Source organism: Triturus cristatus, chromosome 8 (assembly GCF_964204655.1).
Source record: "Triturus cristatus chromosome 8, aTriCri1.1, whole genome shotgun sequence".
Taxonomy (NCBI): Eukaryota; Metazoa; Chordata; class Amphibia; order Caudata; family Salamandridae; genus Triturus; species Triturus cristatus.
In genome coordinates this window covers 78,363,026-78,381,466 of record NC_140591.1, presented here as the reverse complement: position 1 = coordinate 78,381,466, position 18,441 = coordinate 78,363,026, and the positions used below count along the sequence as shown (strand labels likewise).

The 18,441-nt window shown below is 51.5% G+C and overlaps 1 protein-coding gene across 1 annotated transcript in view; it reads right to left on the bottom strand.

The window, feature by feature from the left end:
• Nucleotides 1-18,441, bottom strand: part of FSTL1 (follistatin like 1) — a 141,971-nt gene that overhangs the window by 110,485 nt on the left and 13,045 nt on the right. The window contains exon 2 of the mRNA XM_085621046.1: nucleotides 13,805-13,861. Within this exon, the coding sequence (XP_085477172.1) occupies nucleotides 13,805-13,861 (57 nt within the window). The remainder of the gene's footprint in view (nucleotides 1-13,804; nucleotides 13,862-18,441) is intronic.

Genomic DNA, 18,441 nt, shown 5'->3' with positions numbered 1-18,441 from the left:
CACACACTGCTGCACAGCACACACTGCTGCATGCTGCACACTGCTGCATGCCACACACTGCTGCACACTGCTGAATTACTCACTGCTGCACGCAGCACACTGCTGCAGCCGCACACTGCTGCACGCTGCACACTGCTGCACGCCGCTGCATGCCACACAGTGCTGCATGCCTCACACTGCTACACGAAACACTGCTGCACGCCACACACTGCTGCACGCAGCACACTGCTGCACGCCGCACACTGCTGCATGCCGCACACTGCTACACGAAACACTGCTGCACGCCACGCACTGTTGCACGCCACACACTGCTGCACGCCACACACTGCTGCACGCCGCACAATGCTACACGATACACTGCTGCACGCCACACACTGCTGCACTGCACACACTGCTGCATGCCGCACACTGCTGCACGCCACACACTGCTGCACGCCACACACTGCTGCATTACTCACTGCTGCATGCTGCACGACACTGCTGCACGCAGCACACTGCTGCACGCCGCACACTGCTGCATGCCACACACTGCTGCACGCCGCTGCACGCCACACAGTGCTGCATGCCTCACACTGCTTCACGAAACACTGCTGCACGCCACACACTGCTGCACGCCACACACTGCTGCACGCCACACACTGCTGCACGCCACACACTTCTGCACACCGCACACTGCTGCATGCCGCACACTGCTGCATGCCTCACACTGCTGCACGCCTCACACTGCTGCACGCCTCACACTGCTGCACGCCACACACTGCTGCACGCCGCACACTGCTGCACACCGCACACTGCTGCACGCCGCACACTGCTTTTATGCAAGTTTATGCTACTGACATTATAAATGACAATGCCTTTTATTTGTTTTAAAACCAAAACATAAATAAAAGGCATTGTAATTTTACAATGCCAATAGCTCAAACTCTTATAAATGCGAGACCTATTGCATTGCAAATGCTTGTTTTAAGGAGGCCTCGAAATGGGTCTCTATCGGGCTCTGTTCTGTGCTCTGGCAGAGGAGGTCTGGTTTTTTCCTGCCTGCAGTGGCAGCAGGCACATAGATGTCCGCGTGCTCTAACTGCTTACTTCTCACTAGTGGAGAAGATACGGCATGACGTCATGCCAGAGGAGCGTTGTAGGGGAAGAGAAATCCTTTAAAGAGAGTCATATTCTCTCTGGATTTCCCTTCTCTTTTTGAAACTCATGAGCAGAAACATTGTTGTGGTGTCACCAGAGCTTGAAGTTTAAGCTTTTTCAATGTTACCTACGAGCCAAAGTTACTGCTTATTTATCTTATGCAACTAACAACCATTGACAAAGCCAATCGTCATGACTTGTTGTCGGTACGATGTTACTTATTGTATCATATATCTGGATGCAGTGACAGAAACAGCAAAATACAAGTCGGGCGGCACACTATGGCAAGCACAGATTTTTTTTAGCTTAAATGTTTTTAAGTCACGCCCTTTATTTCAGTGGCCACGCTACTTTGAGAGACCCCCCCCCCCCCCCAGTTTTTTCATCCCACTTAAAGCCCGGCTTACAGTGTTAACAAGTTTAAAAATTACTTAATATTGAAGTAATACTATCACAAAATGTGCCGCATAATGCCGCAGAATTTCCCTTTACTTACCCTGCCGCATAATTGACAACTCCCCTCTTTCATAATTCCAGTGGCCCTGGCAATACTGCACCTAGATGGGCATGATGGGACTTCGGCCTACATTTACCTGGCTATAATGGAACCTAGAGTGTGCTGTTGTAGTGCAGGATAGATGGGTCTGGTGGTCCTGCAGCCTAGAGTGGTCTGGCCGCCCGCAACCTAGAACAGCCTGCTGCACTGCAGTCTAGATGGGCCTGGTGGTCCTGGCGCCTACAGCGGCCCTGGTGCACTGCAGCCTACAGCCGCCTGGCTGTACAGCAGCCTACAATGGCCTAGCTGCACTGCAGCCTACAGCCGCCTGGTTGTACTGCAGCCTAGGTCAGCCTAACTGCTCTATAGTCTAAAGTGGTCTGTTTATACTGAGCCTAGAGGGGCCTGGCTGTACTGCAGCCTATAGCAGACTGGCTGCAGTGCAGCTTAGAGCAGCATGCTCTACTGCAGCATAGATTGATCTGCCCAGTCCTATATACAAGATGGCCATGCTGCTGATCCTGCAGCTGAGGTCTTGAAGCCAAGATGGCCATGGCCTGGTCTGCAGTCTCGATAGACTTGATGGTGCAGCGGACGAGATGGGCCCGGTTGAGAGGCTCTTGGCTGTTCTGCAGCCTCAAATGCCCTGGCAGTACATCATACAATATTGGCCGACCGTTCCTGCAGACCTGGTGGGGGTCCTGCAGAAAAACATGGGTCTGCTGGGGGTCCTGCAGACAAACATGGGTCGGGCTATGGTCCTGCAGACAAGATGGGTCTGGTGGTGCTCCTGCAAACAAGATGGGTTGGAGGTGGTCCTTCAGATAAGATGGGTCTGGAGGTGGTCCTGCAGCCTCCTTGAATCTGGTGGTCTTCAACACAAGGAGGACCTAGTGGTGGTAGTACAAGATAGACCTGGTGGTGGCCCAGAAGCCTAGATGTGCTTGACGGTCCTACAGGCCAGATAAGCCTGCTGTCTAGCTGGTCCTGGCTGTACTGCAGCCTCGATGGACCAGGTAATCCTTCAGACAGAGTAGTCATTCTGACTATATGGGTCAGAGGGTCTGGCTTAGCAGCTCTTCCGACGAGGTTGGTTGGCTCTGCCTGACCAGGTAACGTTGTACACTATATAGGTCTGATGCTCCAGGCTAGCAGACCTCCAAGTTGGGCTGACAGAGGGCAACTTGGCATAGGTGTATGGGTGTGGTGGTCCAGTCCAACAGCCCTCAAAGCAAGGTGGGCTGGCAGTGTCTGGCCTGGCAGTGTTGTACACTAGATGGGGCTGACAGTCCGGACCGGCGATCTTCCACATTAGATGAGGCTGGCAGTCCGCACTGGTGGTCTTCCACACTAGATGGGGCTGGCGGTCTGCACTGGTGGTCTTCCACACTAGATGGGGCTGGCGGTCCGCACTGGTGGTCTTCCACACTAGATGGAGATGGCGGTCTACACTGGTGGTCTTTCACACTAGATGGGGTTGGTGGGTTGGACTGATGGTCTTTCACATTAGATGAGGCTAGTGGTCCGCACTGGTGGTCTTCCACACTAGATGGGGTGGCGGTCCACACTGGTGGTCTTCCACACTAGATGGGGCTGGTGGTCCACACTGGTGGTCTTCCACACTAGATGGCGCTGGCAGCTTGGACTGGTGGTCTTCCACACTAGATGGGGTTGGTGGTCTGGACTGATGGTCTTCCACACTAGATGTTGCTGGCGGTCCACACTGGTGGTGTTCCACACTAGATGGGGCTGGCGGTCTGGACTTGTGGTCTTCCACACTAGATGGGGCTGGCAGTCCGGACTTGTGGTCTTCCACACTAGATGGGGCTGGCGGTCCACACTGGAGGTCTTCCACACTAGATGGGGCTGGCTGTCCGGACTGGTGATCTTCCACACTAGATGGGGCTGGGGGCTGGATTGATGGTCTTCCACACTAGATGGGGCTGGCAGTTCACACTGATGGTCTTCCACACTAGATGGAGCTGGCGGTCCGGACTGGTGGTCTTCCACACTAGATGGGGCTGGGAGCTCGGACTGGTGGTCTTCCATACTAGATGGGGCTGGCAGCCTGGACTGGTGGTCTTCCACACTAGATGGGGCTGGCAGCTCGGACTCGTGGTCTTCCACACTAGATAGGGCTGGAGGTCCACACTGGTGGTCTTCCACACTAGATGTTGCTGGCGGTCCACACTGGAGGTCTTCCACACTAGATGGGGGTGGCGGTCCGGAATGGTGGTATTCCATTCTAGATGGGGCTGGCGGTCCGGACTGGTGGTCTTCCACACTAGATGGGGCTGGCGGTCCACGCTGGTGGTCTTCCACACTAGATGGGGCTGGGGGTCCACACTGGTGGTCTTCCACACTAGATGGGGCTGGCGGCCACACTGGTGGTGTTCCACACGAGATGGGGCTGGCGGTCCGGACTGGTGGTCTTCCACACTAGATGGGGCTGGCGGCCACACTGGTGGTGTTCCACACGAGATGGGGCTGGCGGTCCGGACTGGTGGTCTTCCACAATAGATGGGGCTGGCAGTCCGGACTTGTGGTCTTCCACACTAGATGGGGCTGGCGGTCCACACTGGAGGTCTTCCACACTAGATGGGGCTGGCTGTCCGTACTGGTGGTCTTCCACACTAGATGGGGCTGGGGGCTGGACTGATGGTCTTCCACACTAGATGGGGCTGGCAGTTCACACTGATGGTCTTCCACACTAGATGGAGCTGGCGGTCCGGACTGGTGGCCTTCCACCCTAGATGGGGCTGGCAGCTCGGACTGGTGGTCTTCTATACTAGATGGGGCTGGCAGCCCGGACTGGTGGTCTTCCACACTAGATGGGGCTGGCAGCCCGGACTCATGGTCTTCCACACTAGATAGGGCTGGCGGTCCACACTGGTGGTCTTCCACACTAGATGTTGCTGGCGGTCCACACTGGAGGTCTTCCACACTAGATGGGGGTGGCGGTCCGGAATGGTGGTATTCCATTCTAGATGGGGCTGGCGGTCCGGACTGGTGGTCTTCCACACTAGATGGGGCTGGCGGTCCTGACTGATGATCTTCCACACTAGATGGGGCTGGTGGATGGACTGGTGGTCTTCCACACTAGATGGGGCTGGGGGTTGGACTGACGGTCTTCCACACTAGATGGGGCTGGCGGTCCACACTGGTGCTCTACCACACTAGATGGGGCTGGCGGTCCGGACTGGTGGTCTTCCACACTAGATGGGCCTGGCAGCTCGGACTAGTGGTCTTCCACACTAGATGGGGCTGGCAGTCCACACTGGTGGTCTTCCACACTAGATGGGGCTGGCAGTCCACACTGGTGGTCTTCCACACTAGATGGGGCTGACGGTCTGGACTGGTGGTCTTCCACACTAGATGGGGCTGGCAGCTCGGACTCGTTGTCTTCCCCACTAGATGGGGCTGGAGGTCCACACTGGTGGTCTTCCACACTAGATGGGGCTGGCGGTCCACACTGATGGTCTTCCACACTAGATGGGGCTGGCAGTCCGGACTGGTGGTCTTCCACACTAGAAGAAGTTGGTGGGCTGGACTGATGGTCTTCCACACTAGATGGGGCTGGCAGTCTACACTGGTGGTCTTCCACACTAGATGGGGCTGGCGGTCCACACTGGAGGTCTTCCACACTAGATGGGGCTGGCTGTCCGGACTGGTGGTCTTCCACACTAGATGGGGCTGGGGGCTGGACTGATGGTCTTCCACACTAGATGGGGCTGGCAGTTCACACTGATGGTCTTCCACACTAGATGGGGCTGGCAGCTCGGACTGGTGGTCTTCAACACTAGGTGGGGCTGGCAGCCCGGACTGGTGGTCTTCCACACTAGATGGGGCTGGCAGCTCGTACTCGTGGTCTTCCTCACTAGATGGGGCTGGCGGTCCACACTGGTGGTCTTCCACACTAGATGTTGCTGGCGGTCCACACTGGAGGTCTTCCACACTAGATGGGGGTGGCGGTCCGGAATGGTGATATTCCATACTAGATGGGGCTGGTGGTCCGGACTGGTGGTCTTCCACACTAGATGGGGCTGGCGGTCCTGACTGATGATCTTCCACACTAGATGGGGCTGGTGGATGGACTGGTGGTCTTCCACACTAGATGGGGCTGGGGGTTGGACTGACGGTCTTCCACACTAGATGGGGCTGGCGGTCCACACTGGTGGTCTTCCACACTAGATGGGGCTGGCGGTCCACACTGGTGGTCTTCCACACTAGATGGGGCTGGCAGTCCACACTGGTGGTCTTCCACACTAGATGGGGCTGATGGTCCGGACTGGTGGTCTTCCACACTAGATGGGGCTGATGGTCCGGACTGGTGGTCTTCCACACTAGATGGGGCTGGCAGCTCGGACTCGTGGTCTTCCGCACTAGATGGGGCTGGCGGTCCACACTGGTGGTCTTCCACACTAGATGGGACTGGCGGTCCACACTGGTGGTCTTCCACACTAGATGGGGCTGGCAGTCCGGACTGGTGGTCTTCCACACTAGAAGAAGTTGGCGGGCTGGACTGATGGTCTTCCACACTAGATGGGGCTGGCAGTCCGGACTGGTGGTCTTCCACACTAGATGAGGTTGGTGGGCTGGACTGATGATCTTCCACACTAGATAGGGCTGGTGGTCCACACTGGTGGTCTTCCACACTAGATGGGGCTGACGGTCCGGACTGGGGTTCTTCCACACTAGATGGGGCTGGCGGTCCGGACTGATGGTCTTCCACACTAGATGGGGCTGGCGGTCCGGGCTGATCGTCTTCCACACTAGATGGGGCTGGTGGTGCACACTGGCGGTCTTCCACACTAGATGGGGCTGGCCGCCCGGACTGATGGTCTTCCACACTAGATGGGGTTGGTGGTCCACACTGGTGGTCTTCCACACTAGATGGGGTTGGTTGGCTGGACTGATGGTCTTCCACACTAGATGGGGCTGGCGGTCCACACTGGTGGTGTTCCACACTAGATGGGGCTGGCGGTCTGGAGTGATGGTCTACCACACTAGATGGGGCTGGTGGTCCACACTGATTGTCTTCCACACTAGATGGGGCTGGTGGTCCACACTGGTGGTCTTCCACACTAGATGGGGCTGGCGGTCCGGGCTGATGGTCTTCCACACTAGATGGGGCATGCGGTCCACACTGGTGGTCTTCCACACTAGATCCTGTCCTGCAGCCACTGTGTTTGCCTTCACTGCAATGGCACTGCAATACTAAACTGGTATTCTGCAGGAAGCATTCAAAGAACAGGGTGTTGTTCGAATATGGGTGTTCTAGTGAAAATAAGTTCCTGCCACCAGTCCATCTGCCAGCGATGAGGGAAGTGGGCAATGGCTCCTCCTGACAGGGAATTGCTGCCGTCACCGCAGGGCAGGAGCTCCTGCCCCATTCCACACTGAGAGCAATGGGACAGGAGCATAAGCGCATGTGAACACCGCAGCTTCTGTACATAAGTGGAACAATGCCTCCTCTGTTAATGGATGCTGTGCACCGGTCCGGACGACACAAAGCATTCATTGAAACCCCATATGGCAATGCTATTATGTATTGCTGCTGTAAAATAGATCAAGTAATTAACTTTCAAAACTTAAGGGTCAAAATCTCTTAGCAGGTTCAGTCATTATGAATATCAACAGACTGCATCGATCGCTCAGCGCTTTTCAATCAGCACAGACGAAGACTCAGCCTGCCATTATTAAGGGTGTGACAGGTGGCACCTTCAGAAAACTTGAAGCAAATTGGATTGTGCGCCTCAGCTGCATGTCACCCCTTGGGATGAATAAGGACACAGAGCTCCTACCAGATTCCTTTAACATCAGGTCAGTACTCCGTACTGTCTGCAGCTTCTGCTTGCCAAGAGTGAGGCTGATGGTACAATCTTTTCTATACGTAATTGCGCCTTTTTACCATATTGGTATGGCTGTATGCTATATGAACCAAGGTGCATCCGCTATCACTTTGTGAGTGGGATTATGGTTTGCAAGGGCTCAATAAATGGAAATTGGCTACTTTCCTGGTAAAATTCACTGTTGCACTGGTAGGTAAAGGTGGCTCGCAAGGTAAGTTTTGGCAGGCTCATTATCACAGTTTTGTTGTCACTCATTGCCCAACGGCGTTGGCCAGTGAGGCCCTCTTGCAACAGTACTCTGGCCTGAGTGCTTCCGAGTGAGTCCGGAAGGGGGGCCCATCCATGTACTTGGCAGGGGGCCCCCTCAAGTTTCGTTACGCCACAGATTGAGGCATTTCTTAAAAGTGGTAATTTCTACCATGAAGTTAAAAACATTTGAGCCGCGACCCGCCATGACAATACCACTAGTGAACCAAGAGGCAAATCAGTTGTCACGTGCACCATATAAGTGGCCTAGATTCCTATTATACAAGGAGCAATGCTATAATCTATTAAATCAAACCTCACAGATGTTTTTGGAGAGAGGACATATTTCAAGGCATTCTCACAAGCAATAGTGAGGAAAAAGGAGGCCCAGTGAAATCGAATATTTGCCTAGAATCACACAATTTAGGCAAAAGGGGGAAGCAGGATTGTTTCCAGGTTTTCTTGCTTTATCCACGTGATGCAGTTCAGCCCCTAGCTGGGTATCGCCCTTCTCCTACCTCACATCAAAGATTAATGTTTAGTCTTTTATTCTTGCCCTCTGAGGTTTGAGTGTGGGTGGCAGGCAGAAGCCACATGAAAGCTCGGCTCGTTTTGGGCTCGAGGGTTCGAGAGGATCCCGAGCTGGTCCAGAGCCAGGTATCTCTATAGGAATGGTTCTCGATATTTCACTGTCCCGCTTTGATTCTCCATTGGCCAGCATGACCTCAGCAGCCGGCTGCAGGGTCAATCTTTGGGACCTGAAAGGTTTATTTGTTGTTTCTAGCAACACAATCATATTACTGGGTGGAGCAGGGAAGGCACAGGGAGTTTATCTGATGACAAATTGCATTTTCTTCAGATTTCTATTTTATTCTAAAATCCGCCTCTCCAGGGTTGAGCCTAGTCGGGCCTTCTGCCCCAATCCTGCAGCCTCTCCTTTGAAATGGAAGGTCTGCTGTCTGTCTGCAGCGAGACCGTCCTACTGTCGAGTGCAGCAGGAGGGGGAGACTGGCTCTGTCATGGTTTCCTCTCCTTCAGAATTTGTAAAATAAATAAGTGCCAGGGCTCTCGTCGGTAGGCCACTGCAGCTTGCACCACACACTGCCCCTGCCATGCTACCAATGATAGTAACAACACAACTAGTAACCATCACACTCCTACAGGTGTGACAATTCGGACTATTTCAGGTCCCCAAACCTATAAGAATGGCTTGGGCGTCAGGTAGTGCTCATTTTTAATGTATATTGAATTAATAATTAACTGGTGTTTTGGTCATTTCTAAATTAGCCAGACTGTGCCATCATGTGGAAGACTGTCACAAGTGCCGATGTTGACAATCAAGTGCAGGTCCGAGGCCCGGAAACCACCGGCTCAAATTAAGCACTGCTCTCCTTTGTTTCAGTTCTGTTGTAAACCCCAGTTTTCCAGTATTCGGCCTAGTTAGACCTTCTGCTCTAAGCCAGCAGGCCTCATAACTCAGTCATTTTTTTCAACGCTACAATTTTGCCTCTGTTTGCCTTAACAATCACCCAAGAATAATTTGGACAAATCCATGGGTTTTTATCTTGTATTTATTGCTATAAAATTATATTTCAAAGAGTAGAAAATACCGGATATTGAGTTTTAATCTACCTTGCTAGTTATCTGGACATGAAATGACCAACTAGGCTGGGAAAATCCTGGTCAGTTTGTAACCCTACATGAAGGTGAAAGTTTCGAGGCCTGCAATTCTTTTTTATGCTATACAGAGGGTAGAAGGAATTTTTCTAGTAACTTATTTCGATTATTTTCAATTCTTTTATTCTATTTTTGTACTGAATACTCACGCTTGTGAAGGCTGCGACCGTTCTTCTGCCGCAGTATTGATAGCTGGGAAGTTGTTAGAATAATGACAGAGTTGGTGGTGTGGTCAACTCACAAGAGATTTCACAGAAATCATATAGAGGTATAGGAGCTACTTAATGGGACTTTCTGACAAAGACTATGCAAATTATATTCAAGTGTGAGTGGAGTGCAGTTGAAGTGCGCTGCACTTTATTCCTATCAGCAGTCATGTCATGAGATCAGAAGTTTAACCAAATTGGGACCTTTATTAATATGTAAATTAATAATGCACGCCAATGGAAAGAATGTTATTACAGTTTACTCACTCAAGGAGAAAAGCTTTGCAATTGTGTTTAGTTCATTACGCTAATAGTGCATAAATAAAACATATTATTCACTAATAGTGTAATAAAAATGGAGTACAATAAGCTGGAATGTGTATTTAAATGTATCTTGTATGTCAAAGGGCGTGTGGCATCACTTCCGCCACCCCTGTGGACATCACAGCAGGATCATGGACGTCAATTCACCGAAATGCCAGGGGTGGCGGAAGTGATGTCACACGCCCTTTGACCTCCACTTTCCCTCACACATACTTACACATACACACAAATTCACACATATACACGCTCTCACCAGCAAGCACGCACACAAGATACATTTAAATACATTTTTTACTTACCTCAGCTACCACGGAAGGGCATATTCCAGCTTATTGTACTCCATTTTTATTACACTATTAGTGAATAATATATTTTATTTATGCACTATTAGTGTAATGAAAAATTGACAGGCAATAAAGAGAGTAGAGCCCCAGCTGCTCCTGTGTTCCTGGCACTGAATTTTCCACCTCTGAGGCCAGTTGTCATAAAGGCAGAGCTTGGGGTGGCAAAGGGCAAGCCAGGGGTCACAGCTGCAAACCCTGGTGACCCCTATATGAGTAGGATCTTAAACGCATGCGCCCACACCACAAGAGGGGCTTGAGCTCCTGTCTGGAGTGGACCTGGACTGGCAGTTCTACTGGAGCTGGGCAAAGTCACAGTATGCATGCGGTGGCTCTAGAGTGGCACCAAGGGCCATAAAACACTTTACTGGAATGCGGCCCAGAGTAATTACCAGGGCTAAGATTAATTCAGCCATTCCATCCATCATCTCTTTTTGCAGAAGCGGACAGGGCATTGGCAGGACTATAAGATGAACAGGGTACTGGTTCTGGGAGACTGGCGGGTGTGGGGCAGAGACAGTCGCTCGTTAGACTTACCGAGGCACTGCCTTGCAGAGGTCGCTGCCTACCAGGAGATTTCCAGAGTTTCCCAGAGGTCACTCTGCCTCTGGCTGCAGCAGCCAGAATAACCTTTTGTGCCAAGGGATCAACCGAAGATTATCCCATGAAGGTGATCGATTTTAATCATTATTATTGGTAGTAATATAGACCTTGGACACAATGCATAGTTCTTTAAGTATAGTAAATATGTCAGACTTTTTGGGTACTCATTTTATTGACCTCAGTAGTATGAAACGCTAAGTCAGCCCTGCATTTATTTAGTGAGCAGTTTAACATAGTGCTGCATGTTTCCTTTCAGTGATATCAGAGGCTGGATCGAGGCGACGGCGGATTGTAGGTGCAGAGGCGCGATAAGGGGAAGTGAAGCCCTCCAGAGCACTGGCGATGGACCACATATCTCCTGCGACTAAACAAGCACCAAAAAGTTCCCGAAATATGGAAAAGCAGACTCAAGCAGCTGAGAAGCCGTCCCAAAATGGTAACCTCTGCTAAATGGTTAGGAAACGGCTGGAAAAGTCTTTAAACTTTGCCAGACGTTTCAAAGAAGCCCCCCTAAGACTGAAATCCCCCCCAAACCTCCGCCTTTCACAACAATTTTGACAAACAAAAGGTCCTGCTCGTATAATGCACCCAAAACTCACAGACTACATCAGACGCGCCCCACCCTACATCTGCTCAAGACTGCGCTTCAAGAGTGCCTCCTAGCCAGGGTAGGTTACTCTGCGCTTCACTCTCTCTGTTCAACATCCTCTTAGAAAGAGTATCCCCTCACGCATTTTTAGGTAAATAAATGTAAATACCTCTATGTTATATGTGAACACAATGTTTATGTACCCTGACAATTTCATGTATGATGTGAAATGTTTCCACTAGCGGAAGTCTCTGGAATACGCTGTTTTCTTGTACGGTGGTGTGCTAACCCTGGGGGCATCCAATGGGTCCTCTCTATTAAAACTATTAAATAAATATAAATCAGTAAAGCATAAATAAAGAATCATAGAATTTGGCAATTAAGGATTTGAAAAAAATGAGGATGCCTAGGCTGTGTTGCAGGGATGTGCCTCGGACTAGTTAAGTTCCTGCAGATGTTAAAGATATCCTAGGTATCACCAGGTGCTTCATCGATGTGTTTCGCATAAGACATTTTGGCTCTCTTGAGGTCCCTGAGGTAGCCTCTCCTGTGGCCTTTGCAGCCACTTGTATCTTTTTTTGATTAAAGACTCAACGTCATTGTTGCGTGACACGTTTCGGCTCCTCGAGTGCCCTGGTGATCCACTTGTTGGTAGGTTTCCTGCCCACTGTAGGTTTTCTGTGATTTATTGATCTTCATAAATCTCTGCGGAACAGGCCCAATCCACCATCCTGACTATTCCAGATGCTGGTCAAAGCTGACTCACACCACCTCCCTTGGAGTCTTCTTCAGAGCCCTACCTACATTCTAGATTGGTTAAGCCATAACAAATGGCCACATCAGGTGGAAGTTTCCAACAGAGGGTTTTCCAACAAAGCTTCAGTGAGTTCTCTACAATGTTCAGAACATCTCAAATTCTTCTATTCCACCGAGAGGATGAAAGAAGCAAACATAGATCACGCAATTCAGCGAAACCTTTTTTCAATTTTTTTTCTCCAAAAATCCATTAAACAAATTCTAAAAATTATTAAACAAATTTACAATGTTTGATAATTCTTTAAAGTTTCAGATAAAAGTGTGTTTTTTTCCACAGTTTTTCTATTGAAACAACTGCAGGATCTCTCAGTTTTCTGCGTAGCTTACGGTACCCGTCAGCATGCACTATGTAGTCCTTCAGAAAAAGAGGGATACTATGCTGAACAGAAAAATCTGGGAGCGGTAAGAAAAGATCCTCGTCTCTCTTTTCTAAATTATATATCACGGACACTCCCCAAGAAGGACTTCTGAGTGTCCCTTTGTTTGAGAAGGCCCTGTTGAGTGGCAGAATATGTTGTAGTGTCTTTCAATAGATAGCCCTTTGGAGAAAAAATGGGAATGTCTAGAAGGTCCTTTAAATTCCAGCAATATTCCTATAAAATTCTGAAACTGTGCTTTATCTCCCCAAAAAAATCTCTTAAACTGCAGTAGGAACAATGAATACCTTATTATAGCTCTACATGTACAGTACACAATATCCCTCCAGGAGTGTTTTTGAGCAGAATGACGTTTTTTTTATTGCCAAACAGGTTTGCCCATCGTTTTATCCACCTCGAAAGCATAAAAGGCAGGATAGGCCCACTAGGAGTTGAACCTTTGACTGGAAGTACAAAACATATGCTAGCACAGGCAGAAACACTACTGAGCTACAACCGCAGCCCTTTCCCTGCGCATCTGCAACAACGAGAGGATTTAACATTAAAGAAGAGACTGTTCAGATTTTTAGAAGCATCTTGAAAAAGCAAGTCAACACTTTGCATTCCAATTTAACTGCAAGCAGAACATTCCTGAATTTGAAAATCTCCCTGAATAGATTACAATCTCCCCAGTGCTGTTTGCGATGATAAATATCCCTGGATAGGGTAATTACATTAAACCTCCCATTTGAAAATACAATTAGCCCAAATCTTTCTGAAGTGGAGATACAACTGAGAATGAGGAATGCCTCCCGGGCGGAATAAATTGCGGCAATTATGAAATGCCATTGACTTCCTCTCCAGTCAGCACTACCCCCCACACTCCCCCAGCCCTGCTGTGTGATAGCCCCCTTCCCTCCTCGCCCCCGCCCAGATGTAGCAGAACATCCGGCTGTCGTTTATTCGAGCTGTGCTAAAATAAACAGACTTTAACGCATCTTTCCATTTCCACACAATTATCCAAAGAATAATTCATTTTTTCATCTTCAGGGGGAGCAGCCCGTTCACTTTATTACCACATTATAAAGGTGTAAAACAGACATTCCTCGCCTAAAATGGAGCCTGTCTGGGGCGCGCATGCGCAGCGTGAGCGGTACCTACCAGCGCGTGGACCCAGGAGGCGGCCAGCAGGACCAGCACGGGCAGGCACTTCAGCATCTGAAACAGGAAGCAGAGGGGCGTGAGTCTGGGGGTGCACGGTCAGGGTGACAGACATATCTAGGCACATACAGGGCGGTGGGCTGAGAGGACTTCCGTGTTTGAGGGAAGTCTAGGGAGTGCACAAGCCTCGGGTACGAGAGTCCAAGGTGATGGGTAAATCTAGAGTGGGGTACACACGTCTAGGGGGACAGGTGATAGGTGCGTATATGCCGCTGACCACGGCCCCCGCAGGGGGCCACTCGGCGGTCGGCGCCTTAGTGGCCCCGGGGCCCCGGTCACCCCTCCCCACTCCCTACTTCGGGGGGGGCGGGGGCAGGGATCCTGATTGTGCCCCCCTCCGTGTCGGGGGCCGGAAGTGACGCGAAAGGCGCGTCACTTCCGGGCCCAGGTGTGAGGGGAAGGCTATTTAGCCTTCCCCCACCCTCACTGGCGACCTCTTTGTCGCCCACCTCGCCTTTTTACCCTCCCTACCGCTTACCCGGCGTGGTGTGGTGGGGTTTTTGGCTGAACGTTTTAATGTTTTTCTTTTCGTTGCAGGCGGAGTTACAGGGCGATCTGGAAGCAGGCCGGTACAAAGGGTACCTCTGCGCGGCACCACGTGGTGCCTGAGCCAAAACGAGGATCCTCCAGAGAGGTCCCGGAAGCCGGTCGGCGCCCCGCTAGGCCTGCGGGCGGTTGTGGGCCTGAACAACCGGGGGCTTGCTATGCGACGCTCCGCCCCGAGAGGGGGGGTGTGAGTAGAATTTCAACGGCACGTGATCGAAAAAAGAATCACTTGGGGGGGCAGCACTTGCGGGTCGTTCCCGTGCTGCCCGGCTCATCAGGAGGGGCAGGTGAAGTAGATGGCCGCCTGCCCTTGGATCGCCCGTAAGATAACCCACCTATTACATATCCTGGAATTATGTAATAAATCCTGCAGCATTTGTTACCCATCTACAACTGTTTCTTGTGTCTTCTTTGGGTAACCTAATTTGGGGGAGGGGGGTAAGCGGGGTGCCCCTGGGGGTACTATGGGGTACACGCTTCGAGGGTGACAGATACATCTATGCAGATTCAGGATTTTAGCGTTAGAGGAATTTACTGTTTTAGGTAAGGCTAGAGAGCACACGAAAGTCTAGGGTGATAGGTTAGTCTAGAGGGGTACACAAGTCTAGGGTGACAGGTGATATGGGGCACATAAGTCTGGGGTATAAGAGCCCAGGTGATAGATAAGTGTAGGAGGATACATGAGGTTGTGTTTAGAACATTTGTATTTATATATTTTGACAGTTATATATAGCGCTAGAAAACCACGGGCATAAAAGCGCTTTACGAGAAACAGGGACGTTTACATTTAACAAAACCTAGAATGAAGAGGAAATCATACAACAGAAGGTCATAGAGGCAGGAGTGAACGGCTGAGAATGAATGAGTTACCGTACGAGCGACTGTAGGACAGTGGGGGCGAGGACGGAGGGAGAGCGAGACAGGGTGAAAGGGGAGGGGTCGATGCGGACACTAAAGAGGGAGGGGACGCGAGAGGCTGGGGGCAGTAACTCTGGAGGATATATGCATCTGGGTGTTCTGCATGGGCCTGGAGGGGAGGATGTCCTTGAAGGGCGCACATGACTCGGGGGGTGAAAGAGGGGTGCAGGAGTCTATGTGGGTACACGGGACTGGGGAAGTCTCGGCGGATACATTAATCGAGAGGATCTTGGTCAAGTCTATGGAGAAGAAAGGAGAGGAAAAGAGTAAACACAGGGAAAAAATGTGAAGACAGCAGGCACAGGGGCAGAATGGGACGAGAGCGAACACAGGACGAGACTGGGAAGAGAGTGAGCACAGGACGAGAATGGGAAGAGAGTGAGCACACGACCAGACTGGGAAGAGAGTGAGCACAGGACGAGACTGGGAAGAGAGGGAGCACAAGACCAGACTGAGAAGAGAGGGAGCACAAGACCGGACTGGGAAGAGAGTGAGCACAAGACCAGACTGGGTAGAGAGTGAGCACAAGACCAGACTGGGAAGAGAGTGAGCACAGGACGAGAATGGGAAGAGAGTGAGCACAAGACCAGACTGGGAAGAGAGTGAGCACAAGACCAGACTGGGAAGAGAGTGAGCACAGGACGAGAATGGGAAGAGAGTGAGCACAAGACCAGACTGGGAAGAGAGTGAGCACAGGACGAGAATGGGAAGAGAGGGAGCACAAGACCAGACTGGGAAGAGAGTGAGCAAAGGACGAGAATGGGAAGAGAGTGAGCACAAGACCAGACTGGGAAGAGAGTGAGCACATGACGAGAATGTGAAGAGAGGGAGCACAAGACCAGACTGGGAAGAGAGTGAGCACAGGACGAGAATGGGAAGAGAGGGAGCACAAGACCAGACTGGGAAGAGAGTGAGCACAGGACGAGAATGGGAAGAGAGGGCGCACAAGACCAGACTGGGAAGAGAGGGAGCACAAGACCAGACTGGGAAGAGAGGGAGCACAGGACCAGACTGGGAAGAGAGTGAGCACAGGACGAGACTGGGAAGAGAGTGAGCACAGGACGAGAATGGGAAGAGAGTGAGCACAGGACGAGAATGGGAAGAGAGGGCGCACAAGACCAGACTGGGAAGAGAGGGAGCACAAGACCAGACTGGGAAGAGAGGGAGCACAGGACCAGACTGGGAAGAGAGTGAGCACAAGACCGGACTGGGAAGAGAGTGAGCACAAGACCAGACTGGGTAGAGAGTGAGCACAAGACCAGACTGGGAAGAGAGTGAGCACAGGACGAGAATGGGAAGAGAGTGAGCACAAGACCAGACTGGGAAGAGAGTGAGCACAAGACCAGACTGGGAAGAGAGTGAGCACAGGACGAGAATGGGAAGAGAGTGAGCACAAGACCAGACTGGGAAGAGAGTGAGCACAGGACGAGAATGGGAAGAGAGGGAGCACAAGACCAGACTGGGAAGAGAGTGAGCAAAGGACGAGAATGGGAAGAGAGTGAGCACAAGACCAGACTGGGAAGAGAGTGAGCACATGACGAGAATGTGAAGAGAGGGAGCACAAGACCAGACTGGGAAGAGAGTGAGCACAGGACGAGAATGGGAAGAGAGGGAGCACAAGACCAGACTGGGAAGAGAATGAGCACAGGACGAGAATGGGAAGAGAGGGCGCACAAGACCAGACTGGGAAGAGAGGGAGCACAAGACCAGACTGGGAAGAGAGGGAGCACAGGACGAGACTGGGAAGAGAGTGAGCACAGGACGAGAATGGGAAGAGAGTGAGCACAGGACGAGACTGGAAAGAGAGTGAGCTCAGGACGAGAATGGAAAGAGAGTGAGCACACGACCAGACTGGGAAGAGCGTGAGCACAGGACGAGAATGGGAAGAGAGTGAGCACAAGACCAGACTGGGAAGAGAGTGAGCACAGGACGCGAATGGGAAGAGAGTGAGCACAAGACCAGACTGGGAAGAGAGTGAGCACAGGACGAGAATGGGAAGAGAGTGAGCACAAGACCAGACTGGGAAGAGAGTGAGCACAGGACGAGAATGTGAAGAGAGGGAGCACAAGACCAGACTGGGAAGAGAGTGAGCACAGGACGAGAATGGGAAGAGAGGGAGCACAAGACCAGACTGGGAAGAGAGTGAGCACAGGACGAGAATGTGAAGAGAGGGAGCACAAGACCAGACTGGGAAGAGAGTGAGCACAGGACGAGAATGGGAAGAGAGTGAGCACAAGACCAGACTGGGAAGAAAGTGAGCACAGGACGAGAATGGGAAGAGAGTGAGCACAAGACCAGACTGGGGAGAGAGTGAGCACAGGACGAGAATGGGAAGAGAGGGCGCACAAGACCAGACTGGGAAGAGAGGGAGCACAAGACCAGACTGTGAAGAGAGGGAGCACAAGACCAGACTGGGGAGAGAGTGAGCACAGGACGAGAATGGGAAGAGAGGGCGCACAAGACCAGACTGGGAAGAGAGGGAGCACAAGACCAGACTGGGAAGAGAGTGAGCACAGGACGAGACTGGGAAGAGAGTGAGCACAGGACGAGAATGGGAAGAGAGTGAGCACAAGACCAGACTGGGAAGAGAGTGAGCACAGGACGAGACTGGAAAGAGAGTGAGCTCAGGACGAGAATGGGAAGAGAGTGAGCACACGACCAGACTGGGAAGAGCGTGAGCACAGGACGAGAATGGGAAGAGAGTGAGCACAAGACCAGACTGGGAAGAGAGTGAGTACAGGACGAGAATGGGAAGAGAGTGAGCACAAGACCAGACTGGGAAGAGAGTGAGCACAGGACGAGAATGGGAAGAGAGTGAGCACAAGACCAGACTGGGAATAGAGTGAGCACAGGACGAGAATGTGAAGAGAGGGAGCACAAGACCAGACTGGGAAGAGAGTGAGCACAGGACGAGAATGGGAAGAGAGGGAGCACAAGACCAGACTGGGAAGAGAGTGAGCACAGGACGAGAATGTGAAGAGAGGGAGCACAAGACCAGACTGGGAAGAGAGTGAGCACAGGACGAGAATGGGAAGAGAGGGCGCACAAGACCAGACTGGGAAGAGAGGGAGCACAGGACGAGAATGGGAAGAGAGTGAGCACAAGACCAGACT